Source organism: Anopheles maculipalpis, chromosome 2RL (assembly GCF_943734695.1).
Source record: "Anopheles maculipalpis chromosome 2RL, idAnoMacuDA_375_x, whole genome shotgun sequence".
In the NCBI taxonomy this organism is placed as follows: Eukaryota; Metazoa; Arthropoda; class Insecta; order Diptera; family Culicidae; genus Anopheles; species Anopheles maculipalpis.
Window position 1 is genome coordinate 88,931,365 of NC_064871.1, and position 21,406 is coordinate 88,952,770.

General features: G+C 44.5%; 2 protein-coding genes across 2 annotated transcripts in view; one reads left to right on the forward strand and one right to left on the reverse strand.

Moving 5' to 3' along the window:
• Positions 1 to 17,152, reverse strand: part of LOC126567857 (uncharacterized) — a 48,077-nt gene extending 30,925 nt beyond the window's left edge. Inside the window, exon 1 of the mRNA XM_050224179.1 lies at positions 17,107 to 17,152. Coding sequence (XP_050080136.1) covers positions 17,107 to 17,131 — 25 coding nt within the window. The 5' untranslated portion in view covers positions 17,132 to 17,152. The remainder of the gene's footprint in view (positions 1 to 17,106) is intronic.
• Positions 1 to 21,406, forward strand: part of LOC126568516 (transmembrane protein 222) — a 482,151-nt gene that overhangs the window by 390,946 nt on the left and 69,799 nt on the right. The window lies entirely within an intron of this gene.

The following is a 21,406-nucleotide window of genomic DNA, read 5'->3' on the forward strand; positions in this document are numbered from 1 at the left end:
AAGCACTGTATTCCAGAGATCCTCCCCGGGAGAGGAACAAAAAAAACCAAAACGCCTTCCCGGCTGCGATACCGTTCAAGTGCTTAATGGTTGCAAAGAATTATTGCCGCAATTCTCGACCCGTCGCCTGATGTCAGCCCTCGCGTCCAGAGGGTACGCGTTGTGGAGTGATGTGTATTAATAAATGGTGACGAGCACGGGATCACACCACCACCATCTGGCACCTGGGATGGGTCGAAAATCCATATTCCGATTCCACAACTCGCCGTGGTTTATCTGCCTGCGACACCGATGATGGCGACACCAGGGCCCCGTGTATGGTAAGACTAGCTCTGACCGTGCTGCGGTTACGACATCACTCCCATTCATCTGACCATTCATTCTGCCAGTTAACGCTTCAATGAACAGATCGATCCGAACATACCGAAGGTATGCATCGATTTCAAAGCGATCGGTAAAATTTGAAAACAGAGATTTATTGCGGAACAGGCCCTAACCGTCCTCCATTGCTCAATATCTGATCCACTAGAGTGACAAACGTCAATATGCAGAAGAATTTCGCACAAGAATGCTGCAAGTGCAATTCATTAGCAATACACATTCCTCCTTTCCCCCTTCAAAGAGGATCGCGAACGAAGAAAGAAGAATTCTCCAATACGGAAATTCTGATCGGTCAGCTGGTTCTGTCAAATAGTACATCACCACCAGTCAACGTCTGGCGAGACGCGGTATTGGCACTTTATTTACATTTGTAATTTCAGCTTCAAATAGGCCACCGTGGAGGCCGCGCGTTCTTGCAAACAATTCTGCCAACTGCTCGCAGCGGGTTGAACGACCCCATTTTGCTTCCTTTCGCGTAGAATTTCTTAGTCTCCAACGCAAAGAGAGAATATGTGGCGCGTGTCTGGCATTTTTATGTAGCCACCGTCACTATGTTTCATAGGACAGGAATGTTCCATTCCATTCTACAGCTCGGCCCTTTTCGCTTTGCGGTCGGCTCAACCAGACGCCGAGAAGCACGGCACAGTTCCATAAGGCTTGGCACGCTATAACAGATCAGATTCTTGTGCCGTTTTTTGTGTCTGTGTTACTACTGACGGAAGCAATATGGTTTCAGAGGTACGCCGCTGCTTTACAGTACCAATCCGGGAGGCCCATTTCGTTCTCCAGTTAAAAAATACAACATTAAACGCAACACACCAGATAAGCCACAGACACACACATTCGAGTGTAATCTAAACGTTTTCATTTTCTATTTCTACTTAGCTTAGCTAAGCTAGCCTCTTGGCTGGTCTTAGCTTCACTGCGAGCCGTGAGCTCCGTCCACCCTTATAAGTGGTTTGAGCTTTAACAAGAACAGCCATCTTAAGTGAGTAAATCACAGCAGATAAATCGTGCCGCTGATTGAACCAAAACCGATAAGCTGCAACATTTTTTAATGGATTTTTCTCCAACCGTCCGGGCGAGAAGAACTTTCACTACACAGTATGGCGCCGGCCAACGTACGCTACCGACAACGGTGGCTTTCCGGAGGAATTCTATAATCAAACTTTTTCCTCTTAAGCGCTTATGTCGCTAAACTTACCCCATATATTACGCTACACTCCCGAAGGGGTGTGTAACAGTTTTTTTTTTTTGAGTTCTCTCTTAGGCTCTGTATTTCGAAAAAGAATTACCCTTTTCCGGAACGGGTTGAGTCACATGTGGGTACGTGGAGTGCTCCAAAAAAAATTTACGCACAACACACACACACTCCTCCTTTTTGCATAGGGCGACCACTTTCATGAGGCAACGGTGGTTTTTAATTGCTGCCTGCCCATTTCTGCTGCCAAGTGCCCCCACCGTGAAACTAGCACCGAACGGGTGTGAAGGGCTTACCCGCTTCGGGATCGGTGTAAGCACCAAACATGCATAACACCAAAGTGTAACACAGGATGAGAGCAATTTTAAGGAACTCGCGGAGCTCGCTAGCGGGTTTTTTTGTTCGAAAAGCTTTCAGAGGAGCCAGAGAGTAGTGCATACACACAACACTTTGTTTTGGTGCATGCAACGGGTATCGATCGAAACATTAGTTTAGAGCTGACACCCGAAAAGGGCATCGGCAAAAATCGACCGGCACAGCGCCAGAAGGAAGCGCGTTAAGCCTTTGTGGAAGCTAGGGATTAATCATCGGTACTTGGTCGCATGCGCGGTGGCCCTTTGGAAGTCACCGAAGGCGCTTATGCAATGCGAATGCTCCGACCCGCCTGTGGCAAAGGGTTATGCGCACCCACGACACGAAATCTCACGACAAGATCCGCACGCCCCGCAGGGGAACTGTTTGGAGTACTGTGAAACCGGTTAACCGTTCGGCTAAAGACAGTCTGGCAGCCATTTTTGCCATCAAGTACTGGTGAAAATACCTATCGTACTACGCTGGATCTTTGGCGCAATTTGCAGCCATCAGAGCACCCGGCAAGGACCACTTAACTAAGATCCAGGATCAGACTAAAACAGACTCCAGCGACACAGTGTTCCACAGCATCAACAGCCACGAGCACGGAATGTTAATAGGCAATGACAGCCTGAACGCGGGCATGCTTGTTTCAATCCGGGATATGTTTTGTCTAGTTTATGTTCGTGAACAAATCAAACTGACAATTGCTGGTGCCGATACTGCCCACCACGCTTGTGTGTCACACGTCCAGAGCTGTTAAGCTGTAAAAGTAATCGCACGATCATCATCTACCTACACTGGAAATGGGATTAACATGCCTGCGGTGGGATAGTGTGAGGGGAAGAATATACTAAAAACACTCTCCTAATGACACTAAAGTCACCTAATGCCACACGTGGTCATGCTTAAGTTTGATGAATGTGTCCAAATTCGAGCAGTTCCAATTTATAATTCCTTGAGTACTTCCGAGCGTTCTAAAATCATTACTGGAAAGAGAATGTTTCATGATGAATAAAACATATCACTTAAGCTTTTAACTTGGTAAATTATGGATCGTGTAAGGAAAAACAGCTAGACTATTCTATCGATCCTCCATCAAAGCGCGTGCCAGGTTTGATTCGATGGCGTAACCCACATTAGGCAGACCCACACGCCACCGGCCACGACCCGGTGTACGAAAAGTCAAAGATTCTACTACCGTCGCAGGCACGGCTGCTCAGCGGACCACGAAATGTATGCAGATGATCGCCAACGCGGCTGTCGTACGATCGTGCAAACAAAACCCAATGAGCCGTGGCGAATTTAAACGTCCCAACAATGAATTGCTGTACCGTGTTTCCTATCTGCTCGAAGGTTATGCCAGGTGTTTTTTTCGCCCCTATTATCTCGCAGCTTTTTTTTTGTGTTATTTGATCGAGTCGTGCGTGTTTAATCGATTTCGGTGCCATATTCGTATACAGGCGTAGTTGTGCGTTTTGTAATTGCTCAATAGCAGGTTGTTCCCCCTGCGCGAAACCAAAAACACCATCTTGGGACCTCCGTTTTGGTTGTGATTTTGCATTCTTGCCAGCGGTCCGAGAAACCGACCAGGCGGTTTATGAGGTTAGGGCACCGATTCACCGAAGCACGTTCCCGTGCAACAGACAATAGCTGGCAGGCTCTGTGGAGGTCCCGACTGTTGTGAAGTGCATGGGCAACATACCACCAGCGAACGACATAATCAAACGGTGAAATTAAATCTCAGCCAGTCATGCCAAACACCCGCTGCACCTTCAAGATTGCCGCGTTTAAAGCAATCATTCGGCGACATTTGTGTCACGCTTGTGTTTGCCGAGTTGAGAGGGAAGACAAGAGAATAAATCATTTCCGTACAATCGGCGGGAACACCTGGAACCGCACCGAGTGGAGCGTGAAGAACGAAGATCCGGAAATCAGACAACCCGACAATAAGTTGTCTTCCGACGATGTCAAGTGGAGTCACCTGACACCTGGATGGGTGTACGTATACTTACGCCGCGGGTGGTAGATGACAGCGCACAGCTTTAAGCAAGAGACTTCGTCCGGATGCAAGCACGTGAGCAATTCTCGGCCGTGCCTGACATATCCAAAAAGGCTGGCCCATTTCCTAACCTTTTCAACCATATCTCTAGACTGAAGTCTTGGTGGAGCACCCACAACAACTAATTCTGTGTGGTTGTGTGTGTGTGTGTAGCAACACAAGCTTCTTGTCTGTCGTTGTTTTGTGTCAGAAGATTAAATCACAACGGCGGCATGCATGTGATTCGAAGTCATGCGGCGGTCGTCTAGTCGTGGCCAATACGATGCGTAAAAATGCACGAATGTCACCTCGATCCATCTAGTTAGCTAAGGAGGTCGTCGGCTTACTAATATGATGGGTTCTCCGTTTACGACCCGCAAACAACTGTCTATTGTTTGCTGTGCCCAAAGCTATGCTTATGCCATACTGCACCTTCTCCATGTCCCTGACATGTGTGATGTGACATTGTACGGCTCTGTCTTCTTGTAGTACAATGCTGTGCGCCGTACAAACTCTCTTAATCTGTGACATTAGATGATTCACCTGCGCAAAAGGGCATACATCCAATTTACGGTAAACTGCCAACGCACGCAGTTCTCAAGAGGCACACACAACCTTCAAGCCAACATTTCTTGCGTCTTTCGATGCGTAAAGTCATCCAACAGCCCGGGCTTGTATCTTCTCACTCACTACAGCCCGTTTGTTTTTCTTTTCTCCCCACAGCTAGAACTTTTCCGCCTCCATCATTCGCTCACACATTGAGTTTCCTTTGAACTCGAAGCGATGCTGCGTTCCGTTGTTTCGTGATAATTTTTCAATTAATATTCATCGGGCCAACGGACGACGGCAAGTGGAGTTTTTCGGGCGAACGAACCCTCGATAAGCCGCCGCGGTTGAAGCTGATCTCCCGACGTAATTCGATCGGCGCGCGATCGCCCAACTGAAAACGGTACTTACATCGGGTTTGACCTCTACCCGTCTGCTAGAGTGCATGCATCCAACAGAATGGAAAGCCTCGGTTCTCGCAGTAGTATCTGCGCAAAATTGTGTAATGGTTCGAAAATTTGGAGAATGAGAACGGACAAATTCCAGCGTAAGTAACAAAAAAAAAAACTCCGACAAGAACTTGTGTTACAGTGATTGGATCCAAACTCCGCTCACCAAACATGAGCTCAAACACACATGTTCCTACCACACTGCGCCACGACCGGGCTTAGAACAGCTTGGACCAATTAAATTGCCGAAAGAAAGAAAATGCTTTTTGGTGGTTCCGGTGGTTTGCGTTTGCCGCAAAGAAAAGACGCAAGCGATGAACACGAGTTTTCCCGTTCGAAACCAATCTTGCACCCATTGTTATCGGCAATTCTCTCGTTTTTTTTTTCGGGAATTCTCAGCGGAAAATTGATCTCCCCTCCGAGTGTGGATTCCGGCTCCGGCCGGGCAGAATGAAGTAAATATTTGGAAAGTGATCGCGGAGAGAGCGGCGGTGGCCGCACGTTGCAGGCAGCCCTTTTTCTTTGTGGCGAAAGAATTAATCTTTTCGATTCGGTTCGATGTGGGTCCAGGGGCAGCGTTCACTGCGCTTAAATAAGGTCACTTTTGTTTACTGAAATTTATGCTTTTTTATTGCTTTGGTTGAAGCGTTTAGGGGTCTAGGAAATACTATGAAAGTGGTAACTTGAGTAGAGTGTATAATGTAAGTGTTTTTTCAAGCGTTTAATCATCGGTGGTCCCGATCTCATAGCTCTCAAAATGTCCCATTGAACTATATTAAAAAAGTGTCTCACACGCCCGAAACGGGTATATAATCTCGTCCAGATCGTCATCTTCTTCAGAGACAACTCCCAGAGACAAGGTCCCTAAGACCTCTAGATGTGAAGTTGACGTTGACGTCTGTTTTTCTAACGCAATGCAAAGTGCCTTATTTTTTTATAATGAGTTGAGTTCTAATGTTTTCAGTATGGACTGTCCAATAAGTAGGTAAGACTAAAATGGGTCCAATGTCAATATTTAAAAACGAAAGGCGTTAAATAATTCAATGAAAATCATGATCTTGATTATGCGTACCGGGAAGAGCGTATGGCTCTGACAAACAATCATCAAAAATGGCAGATTCTACAAGGCGATTCTACTCATAATTCTGCAGCATCACGTGCTAAAGAAGCTTAAAAACGCAAGTCCTCAAATCCACATTCAAAGTCTTCAGAAGGAAGATCCCTATCTATGTAGTATCCTCACTTTTAGCATACATAGAGACACATCAGACCTGCGGTGACTCTTTGGTAGAGTCGATAGCTTCGCCGGTTAGCACACTACAAACCCGGGGATCGAATCTCATACGAACCGTTGGCCTTTAGTTGATAACTGACTTGAACAACTACGTTTTTATTCGAAAGTCTCGTATTATGAGTTGACCTTAGCAGGTTGTTTATAGACTCTTTAGGTCCAAAACTATTAGAAATCATCCATTTTTCAGTTTACAAAGTTGCCGCTACACCCAAAGCTCCAACATCTGGCTCAACTTCAACGAATAATTTCAGTATTTAGGGATTACTACTGCATCGAAAGTAACCTCATACGAACCGTTGGCCTTTAGTTGATAACTGACTTGAACAACTACGTTTTTATTCGAAAGTCTCGTATTATGAGTTGACCTTAGCAGGTTGTTTATAGACTCTTTAGGCCCAAAACTATTAGAAATCATCCATTTTTCAGTTTACAAAGTTGCCGCTACACCCAAAGCTCCAACATCTGGCTCAACTTCAACGAATAATTTCAGTATTTAGGGATTACTACTGCATCGAAAGTAACCTCATTTTACCATCCAATCCAATTCCAACACACATATATGCGCGTGGGCTGCAATTAAATTCTCAACAAAAAACCAATTATATCTTTAAAAGGAAACAACTTTTCGTTCGCAAAAAGAACACACACGCCCGATCGCTCACGAATTGAGATCTAACAGGAGGCAAACAAATTATCCAATTATACAGATAAATCACCGTTTACCGTTGAGATTACCGTCCCAATTATCGCCCTCACCTTTTTTTTACGAGAAGCAAGCAAAAGCAAGGTGCTAAGCGTGCAATTACAAGCACAACCGGTACCACCGAACAAGCTACCAAATGTAGATGCACTTGGGTGCATTCACCACAATAATTAGATGCTATCATCGTTACGCGTCCAAAAAATGAGATGTAAAAAAAATCCAGCACCAAACACCGTCCGGAGGTTCACCTTGGCGCTGAACCGTATCGTCGTGCGCATAATATCTCAGAGCATAAGGCTCCGGGGCACTGTCGGTAATTGCTCGCCACACAATCTAACGCTCTGCTTCCTATTGCTCTCGTTCAGTGCAGACCAATATTATGCAATAAAAGCGCCAACACATTACATTAGCTCACCACAAGCGTGCGTGTGTCTCCGGATCCGATAACCGAATCGCTTACGGGACGAAAAACCACCAAACGAAAGGGAAAACTGATTGATATCGTGCCTGGTGGAATGGCTATCTGAAATAATATCGAGAGAGAGAGAGAGAGAGAAAAAAGGCACAAACCCAAGCTGCTGCTTTGACATTTCTTTTCGACTAAATCTGCACAGTTTTCCACACATTAATTAGGCATTTTTGACGAAACGAATTCAATTACGTAGCATTATTAATTAAGCAATTAACACTTTTCCACCTCCTGCCTCTCGTTACACCTGACATGCACTTCTCATCTCCTCCTATCGTTTATGTTGTCCCCCATATACCACCCTCTTTTAAGGTCTCTCGTGTTCAACGGGTAAGCGCTTTTGTGATTGCCTAAAACGGAGCAACAAGAGTAAATGTTTGTACACACGCACGACGGACTGTAACGCACAAAAAATTGCAATGAAACCGATACGGTTTTGCATCTCGATGCAGGCACCAGGGCTGCTTTCAACAGTAACTACAAGAACCGCTGCAGACCTTACGATGCGCTGGCAGAGATATGGGCGCAGGTATGGAGAGAGGCTCGCGGTACAATTGAACGTATGCGCTTGCAGCATGAGAGCGGTGAGAAGCATCACAAACAAACAAAAGCATAAAGCTAACAACATTAGCGTTGCAATTACGAGATGCAGCAGCGAGCGACCCCAGCGAGACTAATCCCTAATAAAAGAAGATGCATTTAATTTTTCCACACAGCGCGACGAGATGCGTTCGCGCAGCATGCGTGCGTGCATGCGTGAATTTTTCAACGGCAAAGTAAAAGAAACGAATAAATAGAAACACATTTATTGCAAACTGCAGTTTGCTGCGTGTTTCAGAATAATTGTCGTTTTTTTTTTTTTGTTTGTGTGCTAACCGACGTCATCAGCATATAGCTGTTTAACAGTTCGATTTGAATCTGCACAAATGCACAGTGGGTTTTGTAGAACGTAATGGAGGGACAAAATTAAATTCTTAGTTGCTTCAACTTTTCTATGAATAATATGGCGGTGGAAGTCGTCCAAAACAACAGAATCTTAGTAATCACTGATGTTTCTGAGTAAGACGTTCTCCATCGTATATAAAGATAAACTACTTATTTCTAAGGTTAGGCAATCCTCACTACGAGGGAACAATCCGGATGGGATTTCAACCCCTGTCCTGCCGTGTGAAGACGTAAGATGGACACTAAAGCTCAATCTTGCAGAGGCAATTAGATGAACTAGTCTCTGAGGATGCCTTGCAAATGACACCGAACGACGTAGCTCTTTTTCTTTCTTTTTTTTTTTTTGGTCCACATCTGTCGATGAGACGTTACAGCCTCATGTTAAGATGGAGTATCAGTTCTCAGCCCTTATCTTCGATTAATCGGAAAAATAATATAAAGCCAACGTTTTGACTTTTGTCCCGCAAAAAGGCACATTGTGCCGATAGGCACGATACACACGCCAGTTTCGAGTTCATTTGGATTCTCTCTAATCTACTGCTTTCCATCTTTCCAAGCTTCCAATGCGCGTGGTTGTCCAAAGACCGGCCCGAGAAGCATAATTACTTACAGTTGTAATGTTGCTTTTTTCCCAAGATTCTGTTCGGGCACGCTGTTCAAACGGCAGAACGCTTCTTCGGCTCAGTTCTGTCAGGCATTTGCAGATGATTACAATCAAAAGTCACCAATAGCTCTGGGTGTTTGTAGTATTCATTGTGTACGGGTGTCTGGCCCGTTGTTGGGACTCCCACGGCTAATCAACCGAAGGAATGGGTTGCTCAGCTGCACGTGTGTCCAGCGTCAGTGGATGAAGACATTCAATTGTGGTTGATTGTTTGCATATATTGCAATGCGCGCGCATCGTCCCGGGTTGTTGCACTCAATTGACGGCTCGATGGGTGCAAACATATTTATTTCATCAGCGCACTTTATCATAATTGATGCTGATGTAGCAGTAGATTGATGGGAAACGTACAACAGAAGCATTCTTCAGAAGAGAGATTCATTAACACCCAGGAAATAAGTGAAGATTGTGTTTGCTCTTCATACCACACCATGAAGACACTAAATTATTATGTTGTTTTAATTGCAAAACAAATGAAATTAAAATTGAAAACATGAATTTAAATTAAAATATAACATCACTTCCAAAGTATATCAGACTGCATTTAATTTGCTTTGTCGCCCTACTGCACACAGTCATACCCTCGGCGCATTAAATACTCCCATAGTTCCCGCTGCACAAAATGCCACCGACCAAAAAGTTTGTCATTTTCCCATAAAGCATGACTTTCACCCTACGGGCGCGACCAACAGCGAAACAACAAACTACCAGTTCCGCCACTCATTGTTTCCGGCCTCCGGGTATCCGGGATTGCAGCATTCGCCCAGCACTCGCTTGTTTATGCAAACCCAAAGGGCCGAAGTCCCCCAGGCGCCGATCCTGAAGGGTGATGGGGAAATAGACGGGAAAACAAACTCGAACAAACAAAATAGCTGCGACACAATGAGCAACAAACGCCTAATTTATCCCGCTGGGTGTGTGCTGATGTGAGAGAGTGGGTATCGAACCGATGCGGTATAAAAATTTATAGCAATTAATCACGCCATGCGACCCCGTTCCGATGGCTGTTTAATAGGTAACTATACTCTCTAAGCGATGGGCAAAGAAAGAAAGCAAACAGACGCGGCAAACGGCACATCACCTCCGGGCGATTTAACTGCAGGATAATGAAGCTGCACGAAGGATCAGTTGGTTTGTTTGCAGAAGAGATTTACCGAGAAACGAGGACGAGAAGAGGATTACAATGTGAGCTTCCAGCAGGGAATTTAAGCCCTCTGGAACGGATTGTTGTAATTCTAATGGGTATACAATTATTACTTGCAGACATAAAGAAAAGTCACATCGATTCAGTTACAAAAGGCAGCTCCGCGAGGATGTTTTTTGAGCTATAATAAAACTGTATCAAGATATTCTTGGGAATATATAAAATAAAATAAAATTATCACCGATCAGGAACATCGCGAAAACCATCCGCTTCGGACACGGAAAAAGGGCTCTGGCATATGCGTGTGCAAATGTGCGTGAATACAAGGGAAACAATACAAAACGTACACACAGAGAAGAGTTACTGCAGAGCACAGAAGCGTAACAATTTAAGTGGATTTTTACATTTCCAATTTGGTTTTCCTTTCCCGTCAGTCAGTTTCGTAGTTCCGCGAGATAGGGCGCAATTCATGCGCCGCAAGGCGGCCGCAGATTCCAGGGCTGATTTCCTGTGCGATACTGCGGCGAGTCGCTGGGTTCACGCATCACGGATGCAGTTTGAAAAATTTGGACTGTATTGTGACTGCAGTGCGAACAGTCCACAATAGGCTTCTATAATTCCTTTTTCAACACTACTAAAATACACTAGCCATTTTCATTTTTGTTTGTTGTACACCGTAAAAGCACTTCCAACAAAGAAATGTCTCCCAACCGTGACGAACCTCCCACCCAGCTACCCACGGTACCGTCCAGAACATCCTCAGGTTATACACAACGCAGCAAAACGTCAGATTGGGTGGTACCAAAGCATTAAAATTCCAGTACCGCACACCACCGGCCTCCTTTTGTGATGGGTTGGATGGGGAAGTTCTCTCCTCCCGGGATGAGTCAGCCGAGAAACGGTACGCCCCAAACGGGGGCCACGCGGTCCTAAAAATGGTCTGTCACAGTGAACGAGTTTTAGTGCGAGCGTCAATGACTCTTCTCTGGGCACGTGTGTGCGCTCGTTCGGGAAGGTTGCACATCGGAGCCCTATATCTCGATGAGCCTCACATGCGGCATGTTCTTCCCCAGACCCAGGGCGCTAGCGCTCATGCGCAACACGATGCCACGCGAGCGCCCTGAAGCTACACTTTTGGAGTTTCAGACAGCCCTCGCGATGATATTGATTGGACTTCCTTTTTGTTGTACTCGAGAGCTGGAGAAAATTTCGCCGATCGGCGAAGCAAAACCTGATCTTGCTCGGATCAGATCAATAATTTTATTTCTTCGTTTTTTTTGGGACAAAAAAGAATGTAATGTGAACTTAGAGGTGGCATCTTCAATTAGAGCAGCTTTATTAGACGCTCCAAGGTTTGTAAAACGCCCTCTGACTTACTGGCACCAAAAACGAAGCACCAAAAACTAGGTCCAGCAATGCTGATGCCTTCAAAGCTACAAAAGTTGGCCACTGGGTAGCTACTCGGTGATCATTTTCACACCTGTACACTCGCTCCGAATGAGTCGAGAAAACACAGGCCATATCAACCTGACGATCACGTCCATCCTCGATCCTCGTAGTAAAAGCACGCAATGGACCGACAGATGGTAAGGGCGGCGCACATTGTGGCAGATTATGCCTTCCTGTCTTTTATAATTTTGCTTCCGCCAAGTGACGAACTTCAAGTCACCGAGCGAAGAGCGGAAAGCAAGAAAGAAACAAGCGACCGACTGCCGGTCAGTGAGTGTGTTTTTTTGCTCATTTGCAAACACGCGTGTCCTCAACGCATGCAAAGCCAACGCACGATGCTGCCCATCGCGTAGGTCACCCGGGCAGCAGCTTAAAGGTAAATTTTCCCTTTACGAAATTATCCACCCCGTATATGTTTTCGGTGCAATCATGCATGCACCGGGCCGTGAACGGTATCTTTCTTGTCCTGCCGTCTGCCGACCTGTAATCAGTTCGATGACGAGGGAATTAAAGACCATTGCGTACGTTGGCTTCACCATTCAAACAACGGTTTATCGAGACTATCGTTCGCCGCTTGTTGAGGCAGTTCTGAGCCGTAAGCGATACATCTCCAACCGTACGTCCAACAGTTTTGACAGTTTCCATAAGGTAGAAGGGTTTTCGGGTCTCTGGATGATTGACAGTAATAACTGTGTTATTGTTTTAACGGGCAGCACCAAGCACACACCTTACGTACGGGTGAAATAACAATAACGTCCAGAGCATGGCAAAATGACGTGAAAATAAGCGCTTGATCGTCTGCGGAGGGTCGTGATGAAGAATTCTTGGATGCAATAGTGCAAAAACGGGGGAAGAAATTTCGCTCGAGGATAGAAAGAACTTTCTTTCCAACATTCACCCCTGGAGCATGGAAAATAGGGGCCAAATGCCAGATGGAGAAAGGTATTCTTTCTCCAGTTGTTGCTTTTGCTAATGACTTTAACCATCGCGACCCAACGACCTCACCTCGGTAAGCTTACAGATCAGGAATCAGCTTACAAATATATCCACACAATTCAAATCGATTGTCTACAGAATTCTTACCCATCACTTCCACTTTGCCTAGAACTGTCTTGCATCCCGACCCGTTCCCGTCCAACTACTGAGCCCCGAAGAGCGGACAGTTACCGTGGCCGAGCTAATCGATCAATTCTTGATGGCTTTTCCGGTACACGTCCAACCAATTCACCATTCGCTTGCCCATCTTCTCACATGAATGTCTATTTGCCTTTCCTGTTTAATTTCACATTATTTTGTTGTTTCACTAGCCTGAAGTGGATAGACAATTCTAAAAGCCATTCCCCCATGCTAACCCCTTGCGGCATTCGAAAGCCATTTATTGGGACTGCGCGGGGCTTGGCGGATGTTGCCTGCAGCAAAGCCTTTCCGCGACAGTGAAGCCTCACCTTAAAGCCCCTGTGTGCCGGACGATGACAGTGGACTTCGTACGTGATCGCGGCTCTAGAACGGATGTTTCGGTTCCTTCACGCTTGACAGAGATCCTGTGTCGCGGCGGTGGGACTTGAGGCGCGTGATGGAATTTTGTTGATTTTATAGCAAACTCTGTATTAAAGAGTGCGATCGTCGAATCATTTGAGGGTGTCCAATTCTAGGAATGGTGCAATATACAATCAGAATCAAACGTGAAACGTATTTTGGTGCAGTAGTTGTATGGATCATTATACGCTTTAATCAGGTGATCATCGTTGCAGAAACTCTTAAATTGCAATTTATGCATTGCTTCATACGCGTCATATGTCTATAAGATCAATAAAAACCCATCTGTATCCATGCCCAAATCCCCAAACGAATACAACGGTAGTCGGCAGCCATTATTCGGTGCTTGTCATGGTTGAACCGAGAATTAAAATTCATTACCCACTTGATTTATAAAGCCCTGTAATACGATAGCGCACCGTTGTGGTGTGGATCAGGGAGAAGCGCGATCGGTCTCGAACCTCATCGTGCTTTACGACCACCGTACCGGCTATGGTCCGCTGCCCGGAACCCTACATATCATTAAAAAACATGTTTCATGCCATCGATTTCTTAATCCACCAACCAAGCCACCAGCAGCGGAGATGCATCGGATTTGGTGCATGTTCCGAGTGCCTTGAGGGACATTCTAGTTCGTTGGAAGAATTCCGTCCGTTTTTGGTCAATGTAAATATCCATCATAGATGCCACGGTCGTTTGTATAAAATATGCAGCTAGAATAAACTAGCCGAGAAAGGTTTCAAGCCAAGAAAAATTCCATGCTGTGCAACGGTGAGATCTCCACAGGGTTTCTACTATTCGGAATAATTTCGGAACGCATCAAGCGATCGTGCACGTCCGACACATTCCATTCTAAGAAGCTAAGAACGCTACGCAAACATCCAAATATTGAAAATAGCTAAGCACTTAGAAGGAAAAGGAAAGTGAACCAGCAGAACCGCACAACGCCATCGTTAGGTGGTCCCGGGCATACCACAGCACGATTCACCTGTTCCAAAAAGATCGTAAGTCGTCAAGCGGACAGGTTGAAACTGCTAAAAGTACACATCATCGCAATGGAGCCGTTGCACGCACTCTCTAGCATAAGAACTCCACTGTACAGATGAAGAACCTAAAATGGAGTTAAATCCGAATTCTAGACACCCCACCAAGGAGGGGAAAAATTATACTTGCTAATTATAATGCTAAACTCGAGTGAAGAAATGAGGCCCTCCATCCAAACCACGCAAACCATGCTTGTGTGGTTGCAATTGCGAGGGAGCGTAATATACGGGCGAGGGAAGAATTTTCCGCTCGTCGGTCACGGATCGATAAGTTTCCACAGCCATTAAAATATCTGGTCTCTGGAACGAGTTAAGATTTCAAATTGGTTGCTCATAAACACGCATTAGGCTCCGGTTTCGTGTGGGGAGCGCTCTAACAATACAACAATCCAACGAAATTCCTCCATAGGGCTTTACACTGCAACATCCCCTCAAATTCTTGACCTATCTTTACACATTTCACATTTTAAAAGATTTACCTTGAAGCTTGAGGTTTTTCTTTATGGCACCATCAGTTTGTGGATCAATCACGGCTTCGACATTGAGCAGCGTGCCTAAGCACATAACCTAACAAGTTCAAAATAGGTGTCTATTGTTTCATAATTTATCTGCCCTTCAGCAAGCGGTTAGGTGTTTCTTTTATTTCTCCGTTCAAACAAATAAACAAACAAACGGCTAAACAATCACAGGTAATCAGGCCTGGAAGCTATTAAAGTCGTGCACGCCAGCTTTAGCCACCTGGTCACCTGGTTTACGGTCGGCCGAGGAAGCAAAACTTTTGACAGGTAACGTCTTACGCTGTAATTTAAATGATGGACTCGCACGTTGGGCCACCGAGAGAAACTTGCTGACGAGATTACAATAATGATGCAACGCTGTGCCGTTAATTAGGCTTCCATTCCATGTCAGCCGTTTCGCCGCATATAGCTTCGCATGCAATGGCATTCTGCAGTTCGGCAAGCATGTCGAAGGCGACCGTCAACAAGCTGATAATGTGTCACACGTGTATGCGTTATGTCTCACTTTGACTGCAAACATCTCGTGTTCCGAGCGAGATTCCCTCTAATTAGATACCATTTGAATGCGTTGATTCTGCACTGGTCTGGGCGGTATCTGTACCACCGATTAAACGTTGTTTAACTTTAGGATAAAATTGCAATTCCGTCACCTGTACCTGCCAAGAGCGTGCCAGTTAAGGGCACAACAAACATGGTTGAGCTAAATACCTTTACATTGCTATAAGTGATGAAAGCTATTGCAGTGGAAGGTGAGTAAAGAGTAAGGATTTTATTGATGAGTTTTCTAACCGAGATTCTATAGAAAAACATCTCATTAATTTATAGTTATAAATACTAACAGCAGAGCGACATTTATACTACATCTTAGCAAAGACTTGATGCTATAAAATATGCCAACACCTTCGTCTCGCAATACTTCAATCTCAAAAGGGTTAGGAATTTCTTCTGGAATTTCCCAAAATGCGGACTGACTTGGTGAAGAACAGTATTAAGCAATGAGAGAATCTTTTCTTCAATTGCCCATCAACGAGCCAACCATTACGAGGTGTGAGGAAAGACTAGTTCACCCGAATAGCACCGGTGTGGGAAACAAAAACCCAACTAGCACCCACCACCATCCTGAGGTCACTAGCGATCGTCTAGAGAGGTTTAGTCCGCAGCACAAAACGGTGCCAAAGTGTGAAGTCGATCACGGCGGAATAGTTTCGCTGGTGGTGAAAATCGTACATCTTCGCCAACGGCGGAAATCTTGGAATCGATGAAACGCAAAGGTCATTACGTGTCGGGCTTTGGGGCATATCTTTCGAACGGGGCACAGGATGGTGGTTTGTGGCGATGAACCCTTGATGTGTCAAACGGACCATCAATCGGCCAGTCGAGTGAACGAACACGGATGGATGGATGGGCATTGACTTCACAGCTCCAGTGTAAGCCGTAGATAAAAATGGACAGTTTGAAGCGATTTGATTAATTGAATTGAACTTTCTTTTATTCGCACCCAAAAGAGCGTCCTTTTCTTCATTTATAATGTGTGAAAATCAACAAATCGTGACCATCACGGCTGTCGAAGTTGTTTCTTTTTTGAGGAGAAAGACACACATTTCGGGACATAAGGTGTGCGCGGCGTGCCAAGAGATTAATCAAATTATGCAATTCGATTGAACATAGCCTTAGGCAGGGGAATAGACACAGTTCTGACCGTTTGAAGACTATCCTTACCGATATCCGCGCTTAGTAAGTCACGCCAAACATTTAAAAAACATCCCACCAGAACTAATCCATGTATCTGTTGGATTATGAATTGGGGTAGACGATGTGAGAAATTACCATGATTTACGACGCTCGTAAAATCGCGCTCACTAGAAAGAACCGCCAGAACATCCAGAACAGAGCCATTAATGCAGTACGGCGTGTGAAGTTCATGTGACACCAGCCAAACAACTGCGGTGGGAACTTGGGCGGTAAAAGTGCATTAGATAAAAGTCAATTGACAGACGTATCGCATCACTCAAACCGTGTAGCCGGGATGGGGATGTCTATGTGCGGCGGCATACTTTATGACATTTAAGTTTGATCCATTGCTTATGGCGGAAGTACTGGGGACTGGGTAGGCTCAGACAAGATGTCAAACCGTTTGCGGTAAAGATTTATGCCCGAAATAGAAAGAAGCCCTGAATGCAGTACCGATGCGGGGATGACTACAATCCAACCCATTCTATTGCATCCCCGTATGTCAAATGGTAGAGATCTTTGTCGGGAACCCATGCTCCAAGACGCAGTTCCTTGGAAATGATGGACAAAAAATGCAAACAACAAACAACATCAAACCTGAAAGAGAGTAAGGAACAAAAAAACTCCATATTTGTACTCACCTAAATCACTGTCACAGAGTACCATCTTGAGGGCCGTTTCTTCGCTTGGGAGACGGTTTTTGGTAACTGCTGCTTCTATTGCAGAGAAAATCGCCGTCTTTCTAGATCGTCTAACGATCGGTGACAACTTCCGGCTATGTCTCTCACTAGTTCAAGATGCTCAACACACACACAGACACACAACACACAGAGAAGAGTTAGTCGGTGACTAATCGCAAGTATTCTGCATAGATTTATATCTTCACCAACCAAATGCACCGGGAAGGAAAAGAATGGAAGTTAACACACTCTACGAAGATGCACTCTGCACTGTTATTGCATGCACAAACAAAACTTTGCAAACTTTGTCAAGCAACAAACTCCAAACGCAAACAAAACAAAACACTGGAAAGGGTAGGGAAGCTTTCCTCAGGAATATGGCCTACCTCTAGAAAACGTGGCGCAAAGATGATTCACTACGCCCCGTGCTCGTTTGTCTCCTCCTAGAGAAGCCGCTCCCTTTTTGCAGGAACGGAATCAGAGCAACAAAAATGGTGCACTTTGCACAGTTTTGCAACCCGGTTGCATCAGCACACACACGGTTCACTCCAAAAAAAAAAAAAAAAACAAAACGAGGATCTTGTTCTTGCTTGCTGCTGATCTTGGCTAAATCTGACACCCACCGATGGAGCGCAAATAAAGCAACACAACTGTCAACATCAGCTGTAATTCTGAACCGTGGAGCTGCTTCAGTGTCACTACTGCTCACTGGCCTTTGCGCTTTTTAAGGGCACGATCCGTCTTGGGGGAGGATCAGAACAAATTGTAGTTCCGACGTTTGGAGCGCTCAGAAGTTTATGCGTTACACCTTGTACTTTAGTTGCTCAACTTATCGCGTGGCTGCCGTATTGCTCATCTAGTTGAGTTGGAGCTTGATCATCGCGAGAAGTTCGGGTGACTGTGTAGAGTTCTGCAAAAGAAGAGGAAATGGAAGAATTTATTAAATAATAAAATTGTTTTTTTTTTTGTAACTACTACAGGAGTTAAAACAATGCCATTCAACTTCAAAAGTCTTTCTTCTACACCAATTGACTTCATGCTCAAGTATGAAGTATATTGCTGAATGTGAATGATTCCTTAACACAAAACCCCTAATCTAGACGCGTCACCTCACAAAACAATTGGTAACACAAGGCACAAAACCGCCAGTTCACCAGCAGACTTTGCCAAAACAGGGCACAACAGTTCAAAAGGGATCAAGTAACGAGCAGTAGGTCGTTGTCGTCTTTCATGCCATATTTTTCCAACCGAAACGGACCCAATAGAGGTTTTTTTTTGTAGAATGCCCCTGAGCCTCCGGAATCCGCGAAACAACCGCTTGGAAAATAAAGTAAAAATAAAAAAAAAACACTCGAAAACCGCTGATGAGAGTTTTGTGAGGGATTTTACTCCAGTCGGAAACAGTCGAAAGATGCACTTCGGGCGCAACGAGAAACCGGGGTCCGGCGGTGTCGTGCTGTAATCCGATCCATTCCATATGCCGCCGCGTCACCGAAAATGGGATCACGACGAGCGAGCGGCTTAAAAAAAACACACACACACACACATGCACATTTTCGAATCGAACTTTAAGTGGTTCGATTTATGGACGCTCCTTAGCTGGCAGAGTTCTTATGGAGGAGAATAATTACAGCAGGATGCTGGTAGAATGCGGGAATCGGTTTGAATGTTTGTCAAGGACCTTTTGCTCACACCTCAGCTGGAATGGAAAGCAATAGAGTTTTTCAATTCGATTCTTTGATAATTAAAAAAAACCCTTATTGAATCGATTGAGAAACTAATTTACATCTCCACAATGCTTTCATTTGGAGCTGATTAGGCTTCGCACAATAGAATAATTTATCTGGAAAAATTATCACAAAGCGCGATAGTTTTGATTTGCATAATGTGAAAATAATAAATCCACAAAAGCGCAGTACCGGAAAAAGGCTCAATAAATTTCATTCTCTATCTTAAGTTTGGGAATCGGAAAATGCGTAAGAAAAGAACTTCAACTACAGCTTCCAGCTTTCTTTTGATAGACAAGAATAACGAGGGATCTTCAGCAAAAAAAAAAAAAAGGTGCTTCGGAACATTGTCACCGACTAGGTAATCTTCCTCGCAAACAATAAACACCTCAACACACTGTTAAGCAACCCTCGTTTTTTAACAGATTAACGATCCTCACAAAGTCAACGTTTTAAGGGCCGGTGACGTTCTCAAAAGGATTGAAGGTTGCACCGATTGCAGGGTTTCAGCTTTAACCTAACATCCTAACAAGATGTCTAACTCTCTGTGGACGTGGATTTTCCCCCTCGTGGAAAGCCCATGTACAAGATGCTTCAGAGATGCTGCACGGTGAAACTAATTGCAACTGAAACGTGGTAAAATCGTTAACTTCCTGCTGTAAGGACACATGAAGGATGGCGCCTAGCAGCCAGCGAACAGCCTGCGTACTGTACTGTTTTTATTAATGAACCACAGATGGTTCCCTCCGTACGGTTAAACCCCCTCGGGATGTTTTATACGTCCTTTCCGAAATCTCCGAACGAGTTCCGGTTCAAGTGTGTGTGTGAGTGTGTGTGAATGTTTTAACGGCATGCGTGCGTTCCTTCCCCCGGGGAGTACCTTTTATGACCCTTAGCGTACCAAAAACAACAAGAAAAACGGGCCTCTCTTATCTCGCACTTCGCATTTCATCGGCAACACAAAATAAGGTAAACCACATAGGACCAAACAACGAGGTATGGCCATCTTACCTTCCCTGAATTTATTACTTCGTTGGCACGGAAAACATCAGCTTCAACTTTATCCAAAGTGCCGCGTCCAGCTTCCTGAAGTGCTTTATTAGGTTCAAGTCAAATTTGTCACTGCGGCCGTTTAGTGTTTGTCGACAGGTAAGCGTGATCGTACTGCACGGTTAACGAGAGTCCCTAAGCGACCGGTTATGAGTTCTTAAAAAGCGCTTAAAAAGCGTAACAAATCCGGTGACATCCCCCAAAATGTTTGCCCAGAGAAAAAGAGTAACAACGCCAAGAAGCCATTATTTTGGCATTTTTCATTCCAAACTGCTCAAAACAGCTAAGGATGCTTTAGCTAATCGATAACGTTTATTGGAATAAATTTTAAAAAAAGTGTGAAGGACATACTGATTTTCTCTAAATATTTTTAAATACCCTTCTACTAACTAGTCACAAAAACATGTTTAGAAAATCAATTCTCATGTCGCCTGAATTTACTGACAAGAGAAAAGCATCAAAGAAAAGCAATCATACATTTCGAAGGCTTTTTTTAAATAGCTTAATGATTCTATGTCCAATCAACAATATAAAAAAAATTATTCCTCAAAATTATTTATCTTTTTTTTTCGTTACAGAAATACGTCCACTTCTTGGATCAACGACGAAGGTCATGCCGACTATCGAATAACTAGGCTTGCTGATAACCTCGTATTTGGATAGTCAATCCTCACTACGGAGAAACGGCCCGGATCGGATTTGAACTCCGGTCTTGCCGTGTGCAGACCGGCGCTGTATTCGCATTACCATCGAGCCGACTCTGAACAGAAACAACCTATCCAAGCCCTTTAAAGACCGTTTAGAACTTTTCAAAATTTAAGTGCCATTTTAGAAAAAGAAGAATGATTTCCTGATTAATGCCAGCCATCGAATGGCTTACTAAACTTGTTGGTAGCACGTAGTTGGAAAGTCAGCCCTTACTAGCGAAAGAAGATTTTGTTGAATACTAAGTTTTCCAAGGGAATTTGTAATAAATTTTCATTGTTCATTATTTCTAGACCTCAAACAATCATGCTGAGTCAAAATCAAAAAAAATTTCAATATGAGCATAGTACGGATTTCTATTCAAGATGCTGTAAATACTGCTGGGCGTTGAACGCAAAAACAAGGATCGTAGCACACAAGGAGCAAAAACATATTTTTCCGTGGCCTACTTCGAATCGCTAGGAAGAAAAACAGATGATCCATATTTCTACCACCATTCCAACAACACATGTGGCGTTCAGGTTTTCTGCTTGTGAAGAGGATTCACTTGAGTGTTGAAGAAATGGAAGAAGTGAAGCAAAAAAGGCACGAACGAATGCCTCCCTCGCATTAACATCCGGTGCAGTGTGCTGCCCCGGCGGAACATCCCGATAAGGATTTGTAAACGGAAGGAAACGATCTAACCTCTCACACCTCGAGCCTCGGTAATGTAACTCAACATATTTATACACAAATCCAAAAGATGTATGTTTTTCTAACGGAAATGAATAAGTGAACTT